The following is a 26,815-nucleotide window of genomic DNA, read 5'->3' as shown; positions in this document are numbered from 1 at the left end:
TCTTGTCTCTTAATCAGTATCTGACACTCAGGGTAAAGGGGGCATTTGATGAACGGTTTGAAATCGAATGCAACGATCACTACTGTTCTCTGGTTTTACATGCTGTATTTGATTGTCCATTTTATTGTAAAGCATATTCAAATTAGATTATATGCATATTAGTATATATTGCAATGAGTGAGATTTGCAAACCTTAATGAAATTTTTTTTACTTTATTATATAATTAAATATATAAATACATTCATAAACGTATTGTTCCACATTAGGCCTCAGATATTGAAATTTGTTTTTGAACAGTGACAACAAAAGTTTTAATGTTAATTTGTAGATTTAAGACTGCAAGTCCAAAGTCATTTGAAACTATTCAGCTGCATTTGCATTCTTTTTTTCAAATATCTGAATAGATTGGACTTGACTAGAATGTAGCATTATCTAATAGTATCTAATGAATTATACCTCAAATCATGCAACACTGAAAGTGCTGAAACTTTAAATTTCTGCATGCCAGACCATAAATTAGATGAAGAATCACATAGATTTAAATTTAAAGGAGGGCTCTGAGCCACATCTATTGATCATAGAGACTTCAGATGAGCTCATTTAACTTGGACCAGTCAATAACCAACCTGGCAACCTCATAGCAACCAAACAGACCTTAGCAACCACCTGGCAATGCCTTAGCTGTTATATTAACTCATCATCTGGTGCTTATGTCTCACTGAGGTGTAGGATGTGTGTGAATATTTGGCATTGAGGCACAGAGCTGTGGTGGCCTCAGATGAACCGTGCTGAGTCAAGTGATCAAATCTGAAAATGCAGATCGATGAATGAACGTGGATGCCTCTCTCTTCTCCCAGTCACCATGTTCATCATTCAAAGGAAATGGTACTTTTTGGCCTATGCTGACAGGCAAAGTGATGCTTCTGAAGCCTCATTTTGTTTGATTGATCGTTCAGCATCAGGAAAGCTGATCTGCATCTAAAGTTTGTCTTTCTGTGGTGTTCACTGTTCGAGTGCAATCTCTAGCATGACCTTTTCTACACGGGTTTCCTCATTTTTATGACTAATAGACACAACTGCCAATAAGTCTAAAAAACTAAAATACAATTGTTTTCTTCATGGGTAAAACTTGGCATTTGTTGATTTTGGAAACTTTGACTCCCTGTTCATATTTCTGTCTGTGTGGTCAAAATTGTTTTCCTCGTCATGTCTTTTTTTTTTTGGATGACAGTGTGAACAGCAAAAATCACAGTGAATCTTTGTCAATTCTGGCCACTTAAGTATATGGCAATACATCATATTTTTTCTAATATCTAGAATGTTTAGAGCATAATCTTATGTGAATTAACATAGTCCACCGTTATCTGCGCTATACCTCAAATCATGCAACACTGTTTTACGTGTTGAAACTTTCAAAGAGTACACTGAATTTGACATTTCTGTCATTTATTTCATTGTCATTTTGGAAATAAATCATTAATAAACCTGAATTCATGCAAACTCAGATTATTGAAATTGAAATGCATAATTTTACCTTTAAATCACAAAATGATTTAGCATTTGCACTCAATAATGTATTAAACAGAAAGGTCCAATTAATGTGTTTCTCTTTTTTCTAAAAAAAACTTTTAATTAATAATTTATTTAACAGCAACAATAATAATAATAGTAATAATAATGATAATTTTAAATAAATAATTATTGTTAAAAAATATATGCAATGCAATAATAATAATTATTATTATATTGCCACACATTTTAAATATGCTCACATGGGAGCATTTCTAACCATAAAAGATTTTCATTATTATTATGTTAACAATTAAATTAATATTTGGGGATTTAATGTGTTAATAAAAATATATAATAATAATATTATAATATTCAATCATAATCCAAATTAAAGTGTTCAAGCATTTATAATGACAAGACAAAACTGCAATGTGCGATTATAACAAATAGAACATTATCGTCCGTTTGTGGATGCAAATACACCAATCAGAATCAGTCCTGCTATAACGAGCTTGAGAATTTAGCAGCAGACGAGTGTGCGCTTTCAGATGATATTGTTCGCTGGTGTGGACGCTAATACCGTAATCTTTAAAGTTATCGTTCTTGGTGTGAACTGGGCTTTATACTATGTGAAAACTTTTATTAATTAATTATTTATTTTATTCACATATTTAATTGTGATAATTGCTTTAGAACAGTGAGAAGTTTTAATGTTCATTTTTAAATTTAAGACTGGAAGTCCAAAATATGTAGCCTTTGAAACTATTCAGCTAGCTTTTTTAGGATTATTAGAATTATTTGCCTAATATCTGAAGAGAAGAGAAGAGAAGAGAAGAGAAGAGAAGAGAAGAGAAGAGAAGAGAAGAGAAGAGAAGAGAAGAGAATAGAATGCTTGTAGAGCACAATGTTATATGAATTAATGAGATTGTGGTTGTGTGTTTCTCTGTGTTTTACAGGCTAGCGCTCTACGTGTATGAGTACTTGTTACATGTAGGAGCCCAGAAGTCGGCACAGACCTTCCTGTCAGAGGTGAGCCAGCGGGGGTTTTTATTTAAGCTACTGCTTATCGATGTGCCATCCAGGCACACGGCCTCGTAAGCATCGGCCCGCCCCCCCTGGGGCTCTGGCTAATTTAATTACACGCAGATGATATGCTGAGCAAGCAGGACACATTAGATGTTTGGTGTCCACTTAATGGGATTGGAGGAGAGTCATGGCATCGCTGTAAAAACGGCCAAATTGTTTCAGCAGAAAGGCTGGAGCGGTGCTGGCATGTTGATGTTCATCACCTCTTCCCACTTTAAGAAGAAAAGCGGATGTTTGCTTTGTTAAATCAGCTGCTGACGATCCTGTGTTTTGTTTGCGATGTAAGGCTTTTAAGGAAGATCACAATAATTTATGTCTGAATGAGTTTTTGTTTTCAGTGTCACTGAGGCATTGTGGGATTGATCTATGTGAAGGAAACCATGACATTTCGAAGCACCACTTCGATATTTATATTCTCACCATTATTTGCAAATGAGTCATACACACTTAAGAGTATAAGCCATCTGAGAAAATACAATCATACACATTTAGCACACCATTTCTGATTGTCGTACTAATTCCAAGGCTGTGCATATCACAAGAATGGAAGGCAAGTTGCCCGATATATTCAGATTTTCAAGGTTATCTTGTCCACTCGTATCAGACTAGACTATTTTAAGTGAGCTATTTGTATCTAGAAATAAGAAGTGTGTTTAAAGCACAAAATAAAACAGCAGGTTTCGTCCAGTTTATATGTAGCACAAGTAATGTAAAATATACACTAGTTCGATACTAGTCAGTCCCTCCAGGATTTTGTGATCGCTGAATTTATCGCAAAATCAAGCAAACTTCGCAATTTTCGCAAAAGCTCACAAATTTTCATAATTGCCGCAGATTTCTGATTTTTTTTTTCAGTCAAAGAAAATTTCTCAGTTCCAAAAATACAATAAAATACAATGTTTATTTATATAGCACATTTTTTTCACATTGTTTTTGCACAGAGAATGCAAAACAAACAAGTCAACAATTTAATAAACAATAAAACACAAACTATAGAACGCACACTGTAAAATGGATTAAAATATTAAATATAAATGTCAAGGAGAAGAAATAAGTTTTAAGAGTAGACTTAAAATCAGATAGAGTAGAGGAAGTTTTGATATGAATTGGAAGACTATTCCACAACTTAGGGCCAACAACAGAAGAAGCATGATCACCTCTGTAAAAATGTAATTAACAGCCTTGCGTTCTCATCATGACCGATTTACAAGAGCTACATTGGATAAACAAACCGAAAGTGGAACGAATCCGCGCTACTTGTTTGGGCTACACAGCACAAACCGTTTATCTGCTTGAGCCGGAGCCGTGGGCTGATCTCGATCACGTGACACCGTTATATACAGCACTGGGAGATACAGTGAAGAAGTAAAACTACAGGAACAACTTGTGGCAGAAATGGTCTAATGTTTTCGAGTGATTTTAAATTCTTCACACAACTTTTCCCAGCACTTCAAAGCTTTAAGTATTACCAAATTTGAAAGTTATTTTTAATGTGACGATTTTGGCTATCCTTCATACGTTGCCCCCATATATAAAACTAAAAGTTTCATAATGTAGGAAAGCAAACACTTATTTAAAAATAAAAAAAGATCACAACTTGTAGATGGCTGCAGATAAGTACTTATAGGCCATTTCCACTCCATAATATATATATTTTTGTATTTATTCAATTATATTTAGACATTATGAATGACAGTAATAAAAGTTAATTTTATCTGCATCTCAACTACAAAGACAGCACAAGTACATCTGTAAGACATCTGCTAAAGATCTGGGAAACATCTGCTGTATACTCTGATAAACGTCTCAGAAGCAGTTTTACATGCATTCTAATAAATGTCTACTAGATATCGGACAGGAAACATCTTAGAGATGTATTGCAGATGAGCAAGCACTCTTAAAAATACATCTTGCATATGTAAATGCAGACATCAGATAGACATCTCCGAGATGTACATGTGCGATTAGAGTGAGTGCTTTACTGTCAGGTGCTGGTGCCACCTTCTGTAGAACTTAATGGCACTGGTGCTGGTGTCCTCAAACGTTAGTCTGCAGCCCTACAATGTTTCTCGATGTCAGAAAAGTCATAACAATGCTAGAAGAATGTTGTCTGTGGTATATTTTCCCTGCAAAAAAATATATAAAATTGCCACAAATATCACCACAAATTATGAGAAAAGCTGCAAAAAAATCAGTCATTTTAGGCTGCAAAAATCAGAAAAAAGTTCAGCGAAATCCTGGAGGGACTGACTAGTGGTTGAATGTAGTTGAAATTATTATTTTTATTCAGAAAAAGGACACACTGAATTGATTGAAAGTGACAGTACATTTCAAATAAATTCTGAAAAAGTATCACGGTTTCCACAAACATATTAAGCAGCATAACTGTTTTAACATTGATCATATTAAATGTTTTGAGCAGCAAATCAGCATATTAGAATGATTTCTGAATTATATATTCTAATAGAAAACAGTTATTTTAAATTGTTAAAAATATTTCACAATATTGCTGTTTTACAGTATTTTTTAATTATGCAGCCTTGGTGAGCAGAAAATACTTCTTGACCCCAACAGTAAATAAAAAATAAATAAATAAATAAAATCTTGAAATTAAAATCCCATTTAAACCTGGAAATAGGATTTCGAAAGTTTTCAAAGAAAAGTAATGAAGTAAAATTAAGAATAAATATTTACGATACCACACTATTTTTAGGTTACTAATCAAATAGTCAAAAATGATTTACTTTCTTTATTTTATTTCTTTATTTCTTTATTTTTTCTTTCAAATTACTATTGCAGATAGTATAATTTGTTTTAAATTTGACCTGAGGTGGTATTTGTTTGGACTCCACAGTGTTGCTAAAATTAAATTAAACACAGATTTGTTGACTCAGATTGGATTCGCCAAATTTTGACCAATTAATTAGCTTGGCTGACTACAAAACACATGCTGGTAGACATTTAGCCTAATGAAGGGAATATAGTCTTACTGTGAATCGAGTCTTACAGTGTATTTCTCACATCTCTATCCAGATAAGATGGGAGAAGAACATAACGTTAGGAGAACCTCCAGGATTCTTACATTCATGGTGGTGGTAAGATTCCCCTTGTTAAATGTTTCTAATGTGCTGATGTGTTATTCATGGCAACTGCTTCATTCACCTCTGTGTGATTTGCAGTGTATTCTGGGATTTATATTGTGCGGCACCTGAAAGGAGAGAAACCTGTGAGCATTCCAGTGAAGCCAAGGCATTCCACGACTACGTAAGTTACTCTCACACTGCATGGAAGGATTAATGTGTGGCATAGTAGTTAAAGCTCAGAGCCGGGATGGACAGATGGATGGATGGATGGATGGACAGATGGATGGATGGATGGATGGATGGATGGAATCCTGGAAAGTTAGAACGCTAGAAAGATAGATGCATGGATAGATGGATAGAACACTAGAAAGATAGATGGGTGATAGATAGATAGATAGATAGATAGATAGATAGATAGATAGATAGATAGATAGATAGATAGATAGATAGATAGATAGATAGATAGATAGATAGATAGATAGATGGTTGGACAGAATGCTAGAAAAAGATGATGGATGGATGATAGATGGGAAGATAGATGGATAGAATGCTAAATAGAACACTAGAAAAATGGATGGATGGATGGATGGATAGATAGATAGATAGATAGATAGATAGATAGATAGATAGATAGATAGATAGATAGATAGATAGATAGATAGATAGATAGATAGATAGATAGATAGATAGATAGATAGATAGATAGAACACAAGAAAGATGGAAGAATGGATGGATAAAACACTACAAAGATGGCTGGATAGATTGATAGAACACTAGAAAGTTAGACTGATGATGGATTGTTAGAATGCTAGAAAGATAGAGAGATGAATGAATGATAGATGATAGATAGATGAATAGAAAGCTAGAAAGATGGATGGATAATTAGATGCATTGATAGATGATGGAATGCTAGAAAGATGAATGCATGACGAATGGAGAGATAGATGGATGGATAGATGGATAGAACACAAGAAAGATGGAAGGATGGATGGTTGGATGGATGGATAAAACACTACAAAGATGGATGGATAGATTGATAGAACACTAGAAAGTTAGATTGATGATGGATGTTAGAATGTTAGAAAGATAGAGAGATCAGTGAATAATAGATGATAGATGGATAGAATGCTAGAAAGATGGATGGATGAATAGATGCATTGATAGATGATGGAATGCTAGAAAGATGGATGGATGATGAATGGATAGATAGATGGATGGACAACTGTGAGAAAAATTAATGGATTGATTGATGCATAAAACACTAGAAAGATAAAACACTAGAAAGACGGATGGATGGATGGATGGATGGATGGTAAAACTAAACAAACTGATGGATGCATAGATTAAAAAATGCTAGAAAGATAGAACACTAGAAAGATGAATGGATGGATGGATAGGAAGATGAATGGATAAAACGCTAGAAAGACAGAACAATAGAAAGATGGATGGATGTATAAAATGGTAGAAAGATGAATGGATGATGGATAAAGAGATGGTTAAATGGATTGAATGCTATAAAGATGGATGTATAAAACACTAAAAGACAGCACACTATAAAGATGGATAGATGCATAGATGGATATTACAGTAGAAATCTTTCTAGTGTTATATCCATCTATGCATCTATCCATCTTTATAGATGGATTTAGATATCCATCTTTTTTTAGATGGATGGATAGAATGCTAGAAAGAAAGAACACAAGAAATGGTGCGTGGATGGATGGAGCACTACAAAGATGAGGGGTGGATGATAGATGAATGGACAGATGGATAGAAAGATAGATGGAGAGATGGATGGATATATGAACTGTGACCAAGCAGATGTTCATCAGCTCATCTGAGATTTGCAACACAATGCAAATGGTATTTCCCATGAGGCCTCAGTGCATCAGTGCAGTGATGTTGTGGCTTCATTCTGTGCACTGCAGTGTTCAGAGTAAGACCAAATGCTGCTGAGACTTACAGGAAGGAAGCGTGATTCAATTTCCTGTGTACCTCGGGCTGCTGGTCACCTTACGCCTCTTAAACAAGAGCGCAGAGGAGCTCAAGTTTTCCTCGTGTCACCTCGGAGAGTGATGTAAACGCTGTCTGTTGTTGTGTGCACCTCAAAAGCGCAGTTTAGAAGACGAGTAAAGAGCGCAGCGATGCCGAAGATCACTGGTTTGGCCCCGAACTCATTTCTCTTTCCAGCACCAATTAACTGAATTTCCTCTGAGAGCGTCTGGAGTGTAGGCACAACACGAGTAATTACAGAGAGCTCGAGATTCTCAAACGAGAACATCTCCGTCCCATACATCGCCTGCTTTCTCTGACTAATTGCCAATGTACAGCAAATGCGCTTTACAACTGTGACGCACCATATCACATGACTACGGTTTTAAAAACTCAAAATTGATGAAGTTTGCTTTATAAATACACATTTCAGTTTTTTTATTGTTAATGATTCAGCATTACTCCTAATGTGGTCTGTTTTTTTATCAAAGTGTAAAGGCTTTTCATATGATGTTAAAAATCCTTTTTCTGACTCTGTACTCTATACTTTTATTATAATACCTAATAGACTTTTTACAGTTCATATACACCCACTAGGCCACTACTTTTCAAAAGTTTGGTTTCTGTTGTTAGACACACACACACACACACAAAATACAGTAAAGCAATAATACTGTGAAATATTATTACAATTTAAAATTTGTTGTTAAAAAACATTATTATCAGTGTTGAAAATATTTAATAATTGTTTGGAAAATTAGATTTCCTTTTTTTCAGGATTATTTGTTGACTTTTTCTTTTTTAAATATACATTTTTGTAGCATTATAAATATATTCACTTTTGATCAATTTAATTCGTCCTTGCTAAATAAAAGTTTTATTTATCATTTAAAAAAAAAATAATAATCTTACTGACCCTGAACTTTTGAACAGTAGTGTAATTGTCAGTCCTCCAAAACATTTTTTCTGACTAAATATCCTATTTAATACCAAAATATGTAACGTTTGAAATAAAATAGGTTGTGAATGCAGTTTCACGTCGACTTGCAGATGTTGCTTGATTTTGTTTGGACTGTGTTGCACATATACTTTGTTTTCCCAGCAATGTAATAAAGTTGCACGGGGGAGTTGTTCTCATCCTGATTTGGAGGATATCAGAGGCTCAGGCAGACGTGCAGTGCCGTCCTACATGCCAGAGTCAGCGCCGTGGCTTTTGTGCTAAGAATAAAAGCCACAGCAAGAGGGAATAAAGCCCTCATCTCTTCCCTCTCACCTCTCCTCATCCTCCCTCAGGGAGTGAGAACACGTCCAAAGAGAGCTTCCTAGAGGTCACTTTCCAAGACAAGGTCAAAATTTCACCTCTCTCCGTGAGTGTGATGGGACACTTCTCTCTCTGGCTGTGTTTTCAGTGCCACACTTGGGAAGTGTGTACTCTATACTGCATACTGATTATTTGCATTTATGCATTTGGCAGATGCTTTTGTCTAAAGTGACTTACATGGCATTCAGGGAACAAATGCACATTTTATCAGTACTTGCTTTCTCTGGGAATTGAACCCATGATCTTGGAGATGCCAGTGCCATGTAGTACTGTTTAAACAACAGTTTAGTTTCTTAACAGTTTATATGATTTCAAACTGATTACGGTCCACTTATATTTTAGAAATAATCAAAATATTATTTTTTTTTTTTTTTTTTTTTTTTTTTTATTTACAAAAAGTTACATTTTGTCATCATTTTATGGTATGGCCCGTCATAATTTTTTTTTAACTTTCCTAAACACATGCATTAAATGTAATTTTTTTGCTTTATTGCAGTTAGATGAAGTTCGTTAGATATATTTCTAAAATAAACTAACGTTTTAGACATTTACATGTGGTAACAGAAAGCCTTTTCATTCAGTAATTTATGTCCTGCATGTACTGTACAGGCGCAGACATTTTCATGTGCATTTGGGGCATTTTTTTAGATAGCCTATAAGTCGTAATATTAATGTTATGTTGTAAAAATAATGAAGCGTATTCTATATGAGACAAATGATTGATCCCATTGATTAAAAACCTGCTGCTTCATTCTACTGGTCATCTTCAGCGCGCACCTCAAAACAGAAATGCAGAACATTAATAACTATTGTCATATACATAATATTATAATGAAAGCACTATTGTAAAAAAAAAAGTGATTTCTTAGAGTTTCGCTGACGTTTAATGTTAACTATCTTTTTAATCAAAAATATAAATTATTATTAAATAAAATATTATTTACGCCGTTTGTATCTGCGAGGCATCCGTTACACATTTTCCCTGTGTGTTAATGTAATTATGACTGTCAAATGTCTGACTTGACTTTTGGTAATGTATTTTGCCCCTCCCCCAAAACATATGATTCGACTATCAGTCGAATATCGGCAAGATTATAGATTCCTATTTGACTATAAAAATCCTTAGTTGGGCACACCCCTTATGAGTAGTATGACATTTTGAACTCTGAATTTTCAATTCATAGTGTGTCGTTCATTTTTATATCAGAAATAAATATATTTTATATAATAAATATATAATATATTTAACTTTGTTTATATAAAATAGATTTTTTTGTCATTCAAATTAATATTATTCTTTAACATTTGCTTAAAAACATTTTTTAACCATGCAAATCTTTCAGTATACTTTTAGTATGTGATACTTTAGGATAGTATGTGATGATCAACATATACAAATATATATATGTATTCTTTTAAATTAAAATAAAAAAAAAAATATACATATATAAATATATATATATGTGTGTGTGTGTGTGTATAATATTTATTCTCTTTTAAATTATATTAATAAAAAAAATCTGCATTTGTCATTCCAAATCAATATGATTTTCATATGCAGATATTTAGCAAGATGCTGTTGTTGTTTTTTTCCAGTGCATATTGAAAACTTCATACTTACACAGCAAAAATAGTATGGTTAGTATAGTGGTATGGCATTTTTTGAACATGAAGTCACAGGGTGGCATCTGCTTTTTGCCCTCGGATGGCTTCCTCCATAGCTGCGGTCTTTGACCCGGCCCCGGCCTCGGCCTGCCTTGCATCAGTTCATTTTCAGCATAATGACTTCTCTGTCGGTGGTCACGTTAATGGAGTTTGTATAAAACCATACACGGACATGCCAGCCGAGTCTGTTCTCCCTCATTACACCGTGTCACTGTGTTCGTTTGGGCTGTCGGGGAGTTCTAATGCACTCCGAGGGCCCTGCGAGTGCTGTTGAATGCAATGCTAATTGATCCTTAGGCAGATATAAGGGTTTAATGCGATCTGCTCAAGACTAATGTCCCATAAGGACGCTGGCGCTGGTTTCCTTTCTGCGATAAGAGCCAAGTGTGTGGTTGTCATATCTAGAAACAGGCTCTGGGATGCTCATGATACTGTTGTTGCTCGTGGGTGTGCTTCACTCGAGCTAGCAGAAGACATGTCCTGTGCCGAGGCCAGACCAGAGAGAAAAGGAGCCTGGCATCCCCCGTTTCATTCATTATTAGCACATTAATATAACCTATATTCATCCTGGTGTGCATTCCCATGGTTATATCATGATAGTAAAGTCGATTGGGATATGTAACATGAACTTGCTAATGCTCAAAATAGAAACGGTTTTTACTTCCAACCCCAACAAAATGTGATCTTTGGAAACCTAATTTGGTTTTCCATTGATTGACCACATTCATATAACCGATAGGGGAGCTTATTCCTTAAGTGACGGTGGATCATCTGAAATAAGTGTTTATGTCATGACGGTCATTGACTTCCATTGTATGCAAAGAAAATACTATAGACAGGGGTGCACATAAGTGGTCTGCAGGTCCGCATGCACGACCAAAATAAGAAATGCGCTGTGTAAATTAGTTCAGAGCGCGCATTTGAGTACTGACATGGTTGACAACTGTTAATGCACAATTACCATTTTAGATCGACAAACTGTACAGAATAAGATCTCTATTCAAACTGAAAGCATAAATCTTTATGATCTTTAGCTAAATACTAAATGTAAATCCAGGCTACCCACTAACGCACAATGCAAAACTGTAACATTTAATTTTCTGACGCTCTACAAAAATCAGCAGCGCTAAACCCGGAAGTGCATATACTTACTTGCAGCCACGCGCCAAAATAAAAGCTTGCTGATTTTAAGTTTGAAAATGAAAAATTTAAATAATTCAAATTAAAAATAATAATTAAGGTTTAAATTAAATAAATAATAATAATAGCATTTTATTTGTAAATTTACTATAAAATAATTGTATTTGTATTTAATACTCGATATCTATTTTAAAATAAAATAGTATTATCACACTTTATTATTTAGTTTATTATTTTTTAATAAAAAAACAACAACAAAAAAACGAAATGAAGTGCAATAATGTTATCACTATTATTAATTTATTTTTTATAGTTATATTTGATGGGTCACACCATGTGCCGCTGTGTGAGGACCAAACCAAATCTCCAGATTCTCATATCTGAAAAAACTGAAGGCTGAACCAGGCTGAAAAAATTATGTGCACCCCTGACTATAGAAGCCAATGGCTACCATTAACTGTCTGGGTACCTACATTTTGTGTTCAACAAAAGAAAGAAACAACTTGAGGGTGAGCAAATGTATGAATGAATGAATTTGACTTTTTTTGGTGAACTTTCCCTTAAATTCAAATTCAATTTGCAAGTCTGCGTCTTGTTTGCTACCTCAATACAAATTCAATTCAAATTCAGGAGCTGAATTTAAAACAGTCTCAGTCCGATTCTGAATGACACAATCTTGATAAGTTTAAATACACTGCGACCAAACATTTTGCTACAAATAATCATTATACATCCTTTACATCCGTTTTCTTTTCCCAGACCACCGTAAATGGTTCATGCTAGCAGTGCCAGAATGGTGCTGGATCCATGGCCTGACAGTTCAGGACACATTGAGCTGTGGTGCTCATTTGGGAAATCCTCTCTTTGGTTTGCCTATTATTTTCTGTCCTCGTTCTTCTGTTCTGTAGATAAAAAGTGTCAGGAGTGTGCAAGCCATGGGGATTTGATGCTTGTCACATTTATGCAGACTGTGTCTGGATTTGGACGAATATAGTGCGTGTTAAACCTCTTACAATCTGCTTTTGAAGTATGTAAATCATATATGGTTTGGATCGGCACCATCACTCCCAAGTTTTCAGCATCCCTTTGAGTTTAGATTCTGTGAGGTTTCCTCTCGTCTTAAACAGCTGGCTGCTCAAACCACAGAGAGACGGCAAGCTTTCAAAAACCCCACAATAAAGTCAACTTCTGCACAGATCAAAGTCGACGTGCCGCCTCTTTGCCCCAAGCATCCTCATCGGGTTTTTTCTCCATGGATTAAAGTCTGGCAGGAAGATCGGCCTCCACAGTATTCATGGCTGCTTTCTTTGTCGTGGGCTTTGGGAAAGGGACAGACGAGACTTGGGATAAGCTTTGGCGTTTTCTCTTTCCGCACCTCCAATCTGGAGCTTCTTGAAGGAGGCTGTTCATCACCGATGTTTACCCAGCATTCAGCTCACCGTCTCTGGGTTCAGCTGTTTGTGTGGCCCTGTTCTCTGGTGCATCACTAAGCTCTACGCTAGCCAGCACTCAGCTTCCTAATAAGCAGGAGAATTGAAGATTGAATTGCTCCCGGTTTCCTGTTGGGCTCATGTTGCCGTGATTTTAACTGGATTAAGACTAAAAAAAACCGCCTGTTCCGAGCCACGCGTTTCGGACACATTTGCTTTGAGTGCACGGCCACCCTTGTAATACGATTTCCGAATGGCCTCACTTTCTTTTGATTGTTGTTAAAATGCTTTCTGCATTACAAATGTTCTTCCTCTCTTGGCATTATGCATCAGATGCGATTGTCACACACGATGGCAGATATGCATTTCATCTTTATGTCTGATCGCACGCTCTGAAATTCAGCATATGCTCAGCTTCATGAAAAAGGGTGACTGCTAAATGGCTTAAATGTTACTCAAACTATGCCACAAAATCTTGTAATTTAAAAATGTATGGTTACTTTGGCGCAAGTCAGTACTAAAACAGTATTGTCTGTAGTAAAAAAAAATTCCCGTAGTATTGTAATAGTATAGTATTATTTTAGTGATTATTTATTTATAGTATATATAATATAGTATTTATTAATGTTGAAATAGTTTTCAAATGTTTTATTAATTTTGAATTAAGTTGTTTTCATTTTAATTTTAGTTCTAGTAATGTTATGTTTTTGCCATTTTTATTAGTTTATAAGAGCAACTCTTCTAATTTGTTAGAGAATTTTAAGCAATTAAAATCTAATTATTTTATATTTAATTGTATTTTTCAATCACCCCAATTTTTATTTTTATTTTTTAATTTAACAATAACAACACTGATTTAAATCTATATTAGATGACATTGTGGTATCCAAATTTGTATTTAGAATGTCGACAACCCTACTTGCTCTATTTTAAATGAATGATTTTGAACTTTCTCGAGTTTTAGTTTGTTGCTGTAATGTTTTCTAAGCCGAAGAAGCTCTGAAACTTTTGCTGCAGTGCTGTATGTGTGGTGTGGGTTGGCGGTGTGAGGCAGCGAGTCAGTATTTGAGCTTCAGCTGCCTCTGCCTGTGTAAATGATGAATGAGCAGCGAGTCGGCAGGCTGAGGAAGAGGAGGCAGACGGCCATTCGCTGCCTGACAAGCTCCTTCATAATGCAGGATAGGGATGCCGAATGGGATTTGGGAGATGCAGGTGGTCTTTTCTTCCCTCTCTAATTTTTTTTTTCTTCTTTCAGTGGTGAAGAAGATTTATTTTTAATGTTTCGGAAGCAAGAGCTCCCCCAGAAATGGAGAATTAAGGCAAAATATATCAAATAAAATCCCCACTTCACTGAATCTTCTCCGGCTACACCTCCTAACGTGAGCTGAAGTGGAATAGAGAGATGAGAAGTCGATAGATAGGAGTTCATAATTTTGCATATGCTTTGAATAAATTTGCATCCAATAACACCATTGGTTCCTCTAAGACTCACTTTCCATAATTAAATACTTTCAATATGATACAGTCCTTAAAACCAAAAGGCAGTTTTGATGCAATTTGTTTTGACTGAACCTCGCTTTTGCAGAGTTATTTAGTACTTGTTAGTCATGTTTGTTCATACTTTGGATTAGAAATTTGAACAAACCCCAAAACATCATCTTTTATCAGACCCCATTTACTTTTAAAATCTAGTTTTATTATCTTTAAGCATATTAAGTATTTATCAACATTTGATGTCTTGAATTTGTTTGTTTGGAATGACTTTTATATCCTTCGGCTATCTGCGATTTAATGACGGTGCATCTGACAGCATGCTATTCAAGGCATCTTTTGTGCGTCGCCCCAAAACATCTCCAGGAGGCCCTGCTGAATTAATTAGGCATCCAATTAGTGAGGTTCTGCATATTAATCAAAGCAGGATATGACACTGAACAGATTTCCATTGATGAGTGTTATGATTATGACATGAACATGATCATAATGACATCAGTACGTCGCGGCACTTTGAGTCGCCGGAGTCGTAGCATGACGCACAGGCACAAAAATGCCTTTAAACAATCCATAACTGCTGCCTTAATAACATGCATTTACTAAGTCTGCATCAATGATGCTTTTTTTTAGTCGAATTATTAAATCAAGTGTTTATTGTTGTACTTGTGCTTGGTTTGTATGCACGGTCTAAAATTAGCTGTTTGCTACTTCTGCCAAAAGCAGTAGCAGGTCAAGACAGAAAATACCAGCCACAAATCATTTTTAGATATTTTGAAAATCATTTTTAGAAATGTTTATTTTTTTCCCCTTATTTTTAAATTATATTTTTTATTTTGCTTCTAAATGTATATTCTTAATTTTTGCATTGAATCTAAAATGATATTCTTATTTTTGTACTATTTACATAGAGTATTATTTTTGTTTAACATTTACTTTATTATTATTTAAAAAATGTCTTTTATTTCTAACATTTTATTATTTGTATATTATTTATGTATAGTATCGTTTTATTTTACATTTGTTTTATAAATAATTTATATTATAGTTGTTTCTAAAATGATATTTTTAATGTATTTATGTATAGAACTATTTTATTTACCTTTTTTAATTATATATATGTCTATTTTGTTTTGTTTTTAAAGTAATATTAGTCATTTTTATTGGAAATGTATCATTATTTTTATTTAAAATTTTATTTAACATTTATTATGATTTTTTAATTATTATTTTAATTGAATTTCCTTGTTTGCTATAACAACTGAATATGTTTTATACTATTATACAACAGTTGTATGCTGTTTTATCCTTGGTTATTGGCGACCAACAGTGCAAGTTATTGCATCACTTACAGGATCATATCATTTATGCAACTCTGTCACAGTTTTGTTTCTCTCATTTTTGTTTTTGGTGTAGGAATATTCATGTGTCATGCAGTTAGGCAGTCTATAGATAAACTTCTGATCAGTTTGTTTTTTTACTAGTGTGAATTTGCCAAGTTTCACGCCTGACCTGTCATGCTCTCCTCAGCATGTTAGGGAAGTACATCATCTGCCGTAATCCAGGGAATTTGCAGACAAATCGTGTTTACGCACCTTTATATAACCATGTGAGTGTGTGTGTATTAAACACAATACTACGTGTCTGTTGTCAGATTTGAGCATGTTTGGGGATGTCCATATTTTTATGCGCTCTTTTGTTTTAATGTCACCTTTGGCTGGGTCTGGCCTCTCTCTCTCTCTCTCCACCTCACCAGGGTTATTACAGAGTCGGATACACCTCGGATCAGCAGAGCCTCATGGGAGGGATTGGGAGAGACGTGGATGTAATGATTGTGTATTTCTGAGGCTATGCTCTCTTTGATAGATCAGTCTGTCTGAATATCAGGCCAGTGACACAGCGATTTCTTTTTTTCCTTTCTCCTCAAAGAGCAAAAAAAGTGTCTGGTCATCTTTGCCAGCTTGAAAGAAATTCAATCAATCAATCTGAAGAAACTGGAAGCCTGTTTCCACCACGGTATAAAAATAAATTAATTGTGACTTTTTGTCTTGCAATTCTGAGCTTCTATCTCACAATTTAGAAAAAAAACTAATAATTGCAAAATCTAAACTTACAAGTCTGATAAAAACAATATCAAATGCAAATAGTGATACATAAACTCGCCATTGCGAGAAAAAAAGTCAGAATTCTGAGATTAAAAGTTGCAGTTAGCTTTTTTTTTTATTTTTTTTATTCTATAGCGAAAAAAAAAAGAATTGCATCAAACTCAGAATTCTGAGAAAAAAAATAAACTCAGAATTGCAAGATGTAAACTTACATTTACATTTAGTCATTTAGCCGATGCTTTTATCCAAAGCGACTTACAAATGAGGAAATGGAAGCAATCAAAATCAACAAAAGAGCAATGATACGCAAGTGCTATAACAAGTACTTTTTAAGAATAGCACAGATAATATAATAAATCAGACATATTCTTTACATTCAGTATTTTTTACATTGCATTGTAGGTGGTTGTGATGCCGTTTGCTGGTTTATAGTGTATTTCTTTGTGGTTTCTAGGGTGTTCTGTGCGGTTGCTACGGAGTAAAAAAAAAAAGGTGACGTGACATACAGCCAAGTATGGTGACCCATACTAGGAATTAGTGCTCTGCATTTAACCTATCCAAATTGCACACACACAGCAGTGAACACACACACACACACACCGTGAACACACACCCGGAGCAGTGGGCATCCATTTATGCTCCGGCACCCGGGGAGCAGTTGGGGGTTCAGTGCCTTGCTCAAGGGCACCTCAGTCGTAGTATTGAGGGTGGAGAAAGTGCTGTACATTCACTCCTCCCACTCACAATTCCTGCCGACTCGAACTTGCAACCTTTGGATTACGAGTCTGACTCTCTAACCATTAGGCCAAGACTTCCCCGATGTTCGATGCATCACTGATGACATCGTAAGGAACTTTGGCATTAATTGCAATATCGCTGTGGCTTGCTGAAGTTGGTGTTTCTGGCAGTCGCAGCGCTGCTGTGTTCAGTGGTAAAGATGGGCTGCTGGCAGGTGCTGTGGTTTGTGTTCACATTAGAAACAGCCCTTTTTCCAGCTGCACTCATTTACTTCTAATCTACAATCTAAGTAATCTGGCATTCTGTCACAGATACAATTCTAGTCTGTTCCAGTCAATGCTCCATTCCTGCAGCATGTGCCCTGGAAATGAGCTGTTCTCTGTCTAGACTTCTGTACTTTCAGTAACACAATTGCAGCTCTGTTTTTCCCTCTATAGAAAATAAACTATTACAATCAGTTCATCTTACTTTTTGTATGCTGTTTAATGGTTTGGTCAGACTTCATTTAGAAAAAATAAGAATGTACCATGAGAAGAAAAACCATAAATGAAATCTCCTTCATATAATGTTTGAATTGTTTCTCCATGACAGAAATGAGGTTTAAATAAAGAGCAAATGGAGAGCTTTTAAGTTTCTTAACTTATTTTAAACCCCATAGGAAAGAAAAATCAAAAGCCATCTTTACAGGTTTGTCTCTATATGTGACACACGTGTCATTACTACTAATTTTATTTTCTATTTAAACTTAATAGGAAAGAAAAAATAAAAGACAGCATCAGTTTTCTACTGAGACACATTATTTATTTATTTATCTATTTGTTTGTTTGTTTATTTTTAGATCTTAATTTAAACTAACATTTCTAATCAAATTGTTCTTAGACTAAATAATATAATCAGTGCAGTCTATGTTAAATTTTATGGCTCCAAATCTGTACTGTATGTGAGCAGTTGCCTCATTTGTGATTACTTTAATTACTCCTAAAAATGTTATGTGAAAGAATTATGATAAATATGTTAAGTCTGCTAAGCTATGAAAGCGCAATCTCTGAGCAATAAAGTTTTCCACAGGGTGCTACTTTATTCACACTCACATGTATAAACTGAGAAAGAGGAGGCATATCTAAGAGTTAATGATATTTACGGGAGCAGTTTTACAGGCCGGCAGCAGTAAGGGAGTCCTTGAGCCGCATCCAGACCTCTGATGAACTGATAAAACACTGGAGTGCACATTCATGCTGGCGCCGAAGATGACACAGCCCTGCCATGCAGACGTGGCCAGACCCACAAGCCACAAGAGCACCATGAGCTCATGCTGCAGAGAACGGGACGGGCCCATTTGCTGACTATGGGGCATCTGCTGGACTGAATACCTGTCTTCTTGAGGCCTGAAGTCAGGTTAGAATCTGAAGAGTTAAAACTGAGGTCTACATGAGGTTAATCATCTAGGAGGGGCGTATGTGAAGAGCATGACATTTTCAGTTGAGCGCAAGCCGACCCCACCCAAAGGAACCACCCTTCTGTCACCCCACATGGCCTCTGTAGTAGTTGGTGCCAGAGGACACACCCTTCAGTTATACTCTTAAATATCACCTTTATCTCAGATGTTTGTCCTAAAAAATAAAAATGAGACAGTTGTTGATGTATAGTGAAGGTACGGTCACATTAGCAATTTTATTTTTTATTTTATTTTATTTTTTACCCCTCATTAAAGAAAATTCTGAAGCCAGCTTCGCAGATCACCTTTACAGATTTGTCTTTTGTTGAGACATATTTGACATCAATAATAATATTAGTATTTTTATTTTATTTAATTTATAGCTTGATTACTAGATTTTCCAAGAAACGGAATTTTGTAATCAACGTAATAATAATGCCAAAAAGCTGTTGTGTCTCAATTTACTCTTTTTCAGAAGAACCAGTTGAGATGTAAATAAATCAAATTTTTTTTTATGTTGGTTCTCAGATGTGATTGCATTGAGACCTATAATGCTTATGAAGCTTTAAAGAACACAAATGTAAAGTTATTGAGGGTTCTTTCTCAGGAGAAACATCTGAGAAGTAGGAGGGCTTCTGTCTGCGTTTCAGAGAAATATGTGAGTTTATATTGAGATATCTGTGCACAGAATGAGATATTATTGAGGCATCTATTGAAACCCCAAAGGAGTATTGAGATCTTGGTCCTCAAGAAAACATCTGAGGGTTTCAGTTTGCTCTCCATTTCGTTTAGGAGAAACAATTGAGATATTAAAGACGTCTAATTTGTGATTTTTATTTCTTGTGTGGTTTCTCAGAGTTCACCCTTCATCAACCTCCTACTGACCACAAAGCAATTGGAATGGAAGCCACAACGAGTGGCTCATGTTGTCAGAAACCACACGTCGGCTTTGTTGTGGTCACGCGTGTGACATGTCAACGTGCAGACGATACTGTAATAGTCGGCTGTAATTGCTCTAGTCGGATGGAGGAGTTTCGACACAGTGCGGTTTATTCCTGGCGAGAGCTTGGATCTCATTCCTCGTCTAGCGTTGGTGGACCTCCAGGGAGGTGCAGTGCACTGGAGCTGTTTCCTAGGCAACCTTTTTTTTCATCTGGGCTTTGAAATGAGGACCTGATGTGATTGTTAGCAGCTTGGGCTTGTGCCATTTAAGTATGCGGCTCTGTCTTAGCCTTCACTTCCCTGAAACACCATGACATCACCAAATCCCACGACTGACATATTGTCTGATGGATGCACATTAGCGCACCATCGATAGGAAATATGCTTGTGTAAGGGGATCGGTGATTCATAATACATCTATTCAGTTTTGTTGGGAATCCATGTTATGATGTGAAGGTATGTTTTTAATGGCACTTGTAATCGTTTTTATTGGTCGTTTGTAGTATGTTCAACTGAAGTGCATAATTATATTTTAAGTACGATCATCATTTACAGTCAATAGCAATCCAGCATCACTGTTACTATTAATAAAAAAAGGACAAATAAATCATATCTAAGGTCTAGAACACATTACCAACCAATTAGCAACCGGACAAAAACTGAAAATGAAAAATGCATCTATTAAGTTATAACACATATGTTTTACTTTAGCTGTTTTTTAGCTGAAAATGGCTGCAAATGTGTCTCCGGTGCAGGAAGTGGGTATATTTAGCCATCATGTTGTCATCTAGTTTCTCATTCCAAAAAGTTTCCTGTTGTCAGTTGGGTATTTGATAACAATTGGCTTATGACTGTTGACATGCAGTATAATGGTCCAAATAGGACAGAGGTTTACTGCACCTTTAGATTCTGTTCATGGGCACTATTTTACTACATATTTATTTAATTATGCAGCATTTTTTTTTTTTTAGCAAGTTTTGGTTTAACATGACTATTTTTCACCTTCTGTCTGACCCTTAGAAATAAACAGGCTGTTTTGGCTACTGTACCATTTAATAATCTCTGTTATGAATGGCTAACCTCTTCAGATAAATGATTAACAACGCCTCCACTAAAGCTGATGAATACGGTATTTGTGTTTTTATGTAAACACGGATGGTCATATCAGGGATTTAACAGTATTTCCCTGAAGATTTCTACTTGCTTTGCCAACATTTTTACTGGCACTAATACAAGCAATTAAAATGTTTTTATTATTATTATTATTTTAATTTATATTTATGTGTAATTTTAATTAATTTGTATGTTTCTAATTTTAAGTTTTAAATAAAATATTTTTTGTATTATTTAATGTGTTTTTAAACATATTTTTAAAAAAATCAGCTTGGAAGAATGTGATGAGAAATGTTTAAATTCACTTTGATATAATGAGCAAAATTTCAGAACAGAACGAAAATATAGAAATAGAATAAATATTAAAAAAACACACACATAAATATATATGTTGTTTTTTTCTTTATAAAGACAGTTTGCAACAATGATTTGCAATTGTTGAAAATCAGATAATTACTATAATGATAAAGGAATAAATTCATCAACTAATTTTGTAATTATCAACCCATTCTTACTGATACTACTGAAACTATACATTCTTTGAATTAAAAAAAAAAAAACTCTATGTGAGCCAGTAAGATCGTTTTACCTTTAAAATGACTTCACCCAAAATTTTTCCTCATTTACTCAACCTGAAGTTGTTTCAAATCTGTAAATTTCTGTTTCCTGTTTCCTCCTGAACCCAAAAGAAAATATTCTGAAGAATGTTGGAAAGCAAACAGTTTTTTTTAGCAATTGACCTCCATAGTAGGGAAAAAATTCTGTGGAAGTCAATGGCTACCAGCAACTCCTTGCTTGCCAACGTTCTTTAAAATATCATCTTTTATGCTTAACGGATGAAAGAAACTTAAGAGATTAGAAACAACCAGAGGGTGAGCAAATGAATATAAAATTGAGTTATAAGTATAAAATCTTTAAGTATAAAAAGTTGGCAAGCCAAATTCACAGCCAAATATCACAGCAAACCGAGTCTTTAGCTTTGCAGTCTAAAAAAGCATGCTCATGAAAAAAAAACTAAATAAAAAAAATGAAAATAAATAAACAGATATTGTGCTAGACCAATAAGGCAAATGATATGATTGAGCCCTGAGATAGTAAAATATTAATGTTTTTAGGTTGTGAACATAAGAGTACATCACAAAGTACTTTAGATTTTTTTTCTCTCTCTGTATGTGAATATGAGCTCAGATGAACTTTATACATTCAGCTTGAATGAACCTCAGAGCAGATACAATGTCAACACAGAACAGCAGGAGGAGTTCTCGCAGTAATCGCATCTTTATTCCGATCTGAGCCGTTAATCGTCACTGCAAAGGCATCGGAGAACGTTGACAAATGTGCGTCGAGCACTCCTGCCAAAACAAAGACGGAACAGACTTCAGACCAGCAGCATTGTCGGCTTCCCAGGAGAAATTTCCATTCCAAATGTTTGTCCACTCATACAGCAGAGCTGGCACCGACGCTGGCCTGCCAGAACGGGATGCTTAATACTGTTCCCTGTAGCGGATTTGCCTCCTGGGGAAGTGCAGTGGGGTAACCATTAGCCCCTTCATCCCGTCCCAGGACCCCATGCTGGTGACCCAGACTGTGTGCTATTCCCTTTAAGAGGCTTGATTTGAGGATTGCAGAGTGGACCTCAAATCTCTAAAAGTCCTTAACTGACCCCAGGTGCATCATGGGGAGGTATTTGTGTGTTTTTCTCATGTTAGTCACTTCTACAAGCAATTCAGTTGCTAATATATTGTGGTTTGCCGTTTTTTGCAGTAACAGATGGATGTTCATGGCAGGCTGCATCCAATGTTCCCAAACTACTAAATGGGAACAGTAATGAGGGAAAAAAAAGTGTTTTTAATTAATTACTTTATATCCAAATTTCTTGGCTGGATTAGTTTGAAGCTCCACACTTTGACACTCTCCATAACATTTGTTGTTTTGCTTTTTTAACACACTATATTACAGTTTACACAAAACATAGCTTGCCGTAACAGCTTTATGGAGTGACTAACTAAAGATAGTGATGCTACCAACAATATTTTTCAGCAGAGAGACCACAGCTCATTTGACTAGCAAATACAACTACTTTTTCTAGCAAATTCAAAATGCTACTTTGTTTTTTTATTTGTTTTTTTTTTTTTTTTTTTTTTCAAACTGGGGTTATGCAATTTGTACCAGAGTTTTGATGACAAACTGGTCAGTGATCAGCACAAATAAGTGCCCACAAGTAACACTGATGAGTTATGTGTGTCTCTGATATTGATAGTGGACCGTCCGTTAGCAGTCCAGCACTCTCCAGTCACTCATTCTCACTCCCTGTCGCAGGTAATTGATTTCATTAATCAGTGCTAATCGGGAACACACTCCATAACCACCAGGAATCAAGTGGGCAGCACAGGTGGAGGGACTCTCGCGGCAGACAGTTGACTTGTTAATTGTCAGAAGTCCTTTAATTACCATTCGCAGACTGGACACAGGAGGACGGACCTGCAAATTGATGGCAAGGGTCTGGCGTACGGACAAGCTCGAACGACCGCAGTACTAGAAGCTCAAACGATTGTGGTACCCATAACTGCTCTGCCAAACAGCATTCACCAATGAGATCTGTGCTGCTGTTGACAGGTTTTAAAGCTAAACCTGTGCTTAAATAGCTGTTAAGCTATACCCGGCATGCCGAATATGCGTCAAGCCACGCTGTTTTAATCCTTTTCTGTCTTCTCTTAAATAAACTCCCAGCAGGATGTGCATTTTATCAGTTCCCTCACAATTCCAAGAATGGTGTTATTACACCCGGCACATCAGGCTCTCTGTTGCAAGAATGTAAAGCTTACAGGCCCATTACACTTAACTGAAGACTTAAGAAACGGATGAATTAAACCCAAGGTGCCACTGAGCCAAACAGTAACTGTAGTCCCTGAAAAGTAACCACTCAATAATTCATAATACAAATGCCTTTGCCAAAAGGTGGTAGGTTTACAATAGGTGGGGCAAGTATTATTTGCACCCACGCTACATCTTAAGTGCTTGTTTATTGCTGTTTACATTGATTGTTTGCTTTTGCTGTTTTTTTGTTTGTTTGTTTGTTTGTTTGTTTGTTTGTTTTTGGTTTTTTACATTTTTACAAGGTACATATAATGTTTGTTTTTTATCTTAAAGGAATAGTTCACCAAAAAATGAATACATTAATAATAATGTTTCAACCATTCAATTAAAAAATTGTTGGAAAGTAACTTTTAAAAGTAATGTATTACTATACTGCATTACTCCATGAAAAAGTAACTAATTGCGGTATTTAATTACTTTTTATTGAAATTTCAGCATTACGTTACTTTTGCGTTTTTTTTTTTTTTGTTTTTTTTTGTCACCTGGGCTGGACTTTATTTCTTTTTTAATAAAAAAAAAAAAAAGTTCTATTTTTGCCAACTCTAATGGCCTTTCACACCAAAAGTGAAATGAATAAGCCTCAGGCTGAAGGAAGTGCCTCTGCCTCTTCACCTCATTCCCAATTTCTCTCAACACAGGGACAGGAGAGCTGTCAGTGAGAAATGGGAAAACAAAGTAACTCAGATATTTAGTTGTAAATGTAAAAGTATTGCATTACTTTACTAGTTACTTAAAAAAGTAATCTGATTATATAACTTAATATACTAAAAAGACAAATGATAAAAATATTTTATTTTTCTTTCAAAAAAGCGCCTAGCAACAATTCTTTAGGGTTTGCCCAAACTTACTTAGTTTCTGAGAGTTGCTGGCACTGCCGCGAGAGTGTGAGGTCTTGCTTTCCCAGCACGCACACACACCTCTTTCTCTCTCTGTGCATCTGCATTGTTCAGCGAGCAGCTGAGAGGAGCCTTTCAGTTAAAACAGATATTAATGTAACATGCAAGTATAGCTGAAATCACAGCACAGCTATTGTGTTTATCTTATGTGTATTTGATTTCATCAGACGACGGCTCGATTATCAGGATTTTTGTGCAGATTAACATCTTGGAAGGGAGATCTGGTTATGTAATCTTAATGGGTCGCGTTTAAGTCACTATTTCATATTTATTCTGTTGTCTGACAACAGAAACAGTAAAACATCTATGACATTTGAAACATGTCTAGTCTTCATGCTCTGTTGAGTATGATTTTACTAGTAAACATACAGTACATTCGCATAAAGCATCCATGCCCATGCTGATTAGTGTATTAAAAACTTGAAAAGTATTAATTTAACGTACATTTAGAACAGATAAAAATGTGCAATTAAATTGGGATTAGTCGCGAGTTAACTCATGGCAATCATGCAATTAATCACAATTACATATTTTTATAGATAGACAGTCCTAATATATATACATATGAAGAGTTTGGTTCAAAAATGCAATAAATCCATTTTGATTGATTTGAGTAAAAATGTTTTCTTTACCAAGAAAGTGGCAAGATAAAAACCACTATTTTCTGTTTCAAACTTTCACATAGCATCTTTAGGTTATAATAACATTAAAAATTCAAATCCAGATTTTGATTTTCAAAGATTTATAATAAAAAAAAATAAAATTCTCAAAATGCAATAAATCCATTGAATCTGAAAGGTTTTTTTTTATATTGAAGCTGATGAAAATACACAACATAGTAAGTTGATCCACATATGACAGCCTCTGAACTTGGTCAATACTAATCTTATATACAGGCACTGGACTAAAAATACATTCATCATTCATCGCTTCCAACATAAATTCAACAGGTCGTCTTGTTAAAGCTATAAATTTATTACAACAATAAAATAAAATTTCATCATGAACAAGAACATGAACAACAATATCACAGACCACAGAAATTCCAAAATGACATTTCCCTTACATTCAGCTTCCAAAAGTGCATTCATCTTTGCCATGTTACATTCATTTAGTTGACTAGTGGTATGTTTGTTAAAAAACTAACACTGACAAGCTACGCAATATCGTGTTCATAATCGAATGGGATTCATCTAATGAACGCGATATAGTGTAGCTTGTCAGTGATCTGCGGCTCTGTGTATTAAATGCATCTGAATAATTTCCATCTGAAAGCATGTGATGGAGATTTACCGGTCCTAATAATCACAGAATCAGCTTTACTGACGAGATGGGCATGGCAATCACATGCGATTTATCATGCAGCCCTTGTTCGTTGATCACGAAGTACAAAGTAGATGAGGAAAACTAGGATGCCGTGTGTATTCAAAGCGCCGCTATTACTGTCTAGAGTGCGTGGAATGGTGCGCTGTGATTGGTTGAGCGGATATATCGAATTCTGCAAAAAAGGGAGACTGGCATTTGTCACGGTTTGGAAAAAACATGACCTAATAACTCTGCAAATATCACATTTTGCGTGAAATTAAAAATATACTTTTCAATACTGACCAGATACAATTCTGATTTTGGGGGAAATGCAATTTTTTTAAAAAAATGCAGTTTATCACATTTGGAAACAAACTCTTCATATATATATATATATATAATGTTTTGTATTTATATATATATATATATATATATATTTAAATATTTATATTTATTGTTTTCATTATTAATTTTTAATTATAAATAATGTTTTGTATTTGACAAAAATGTAACACAATAAAATAGTATTGAGTATTTAATATTATTCCAATTAAATCATTTATACTATTTATTTGTTGGTATTTTTTATTCATTGTAATTAATTCACTCTAATTTATATTTATGATATATAGTGCCTTCATCTTGACAGTGTCATCCTATTTAGGACATTCTGCAAAACTGGAAT

General features: G+C 35.0%; 1 protein-coding gene across 2 annotated transcripts in view; it reads left to right on the top strand.

The window, feature by feature from the left end:
• LOC109060854 (single-stranded DNA-binding protein 2-like) overlaps positions 1 to 26,815 on the top strand; it is a 65,837-nt gene that overhangs the window by 18,715 nt on the left and 20,307 nt on the right. For both annotated transcript variants that reach the window (XM_042733098.1, XM_042733097.1), the window contains exons 2-4: positions 2,470 to 2,542; positions 5,633 to 5,694; positions 5,779 to 5,863. In XM_042733098.1, coding sequence (XP_042589032.1) covers positions 2,470 to 2,542; positions 5,633 to 5,694; positions 5,779 to 5,863 — 220 coding nt within the window. The remainder of the gene's footprint in view (positions 1 to 2,469; positions 2,543 to 5,632; positions 5,695 to 5,778; positions 5,864 to 26,815) is intronic.

Source organism: Cyprinus carpio, chromosome B10 (genome assembly GCF_018340385.1).
Source record: "Cyprinus carpio isolate SPL01 chromosome B10, ASM1834038v1, whole genome shotgun sequence".
NCBI classification, from domain to species: Eukaryota; Metazoa; Chordata; class Actinopteri; order Cypriniformes; family Cyprinidae; genus Cyprinus; species Cyprinus carpio.
The sequence above is the reverse complement of the archived record's forward strand: the minus strand, read 5'-3'. Positions and strand labels throughout refer to the sequence as shown.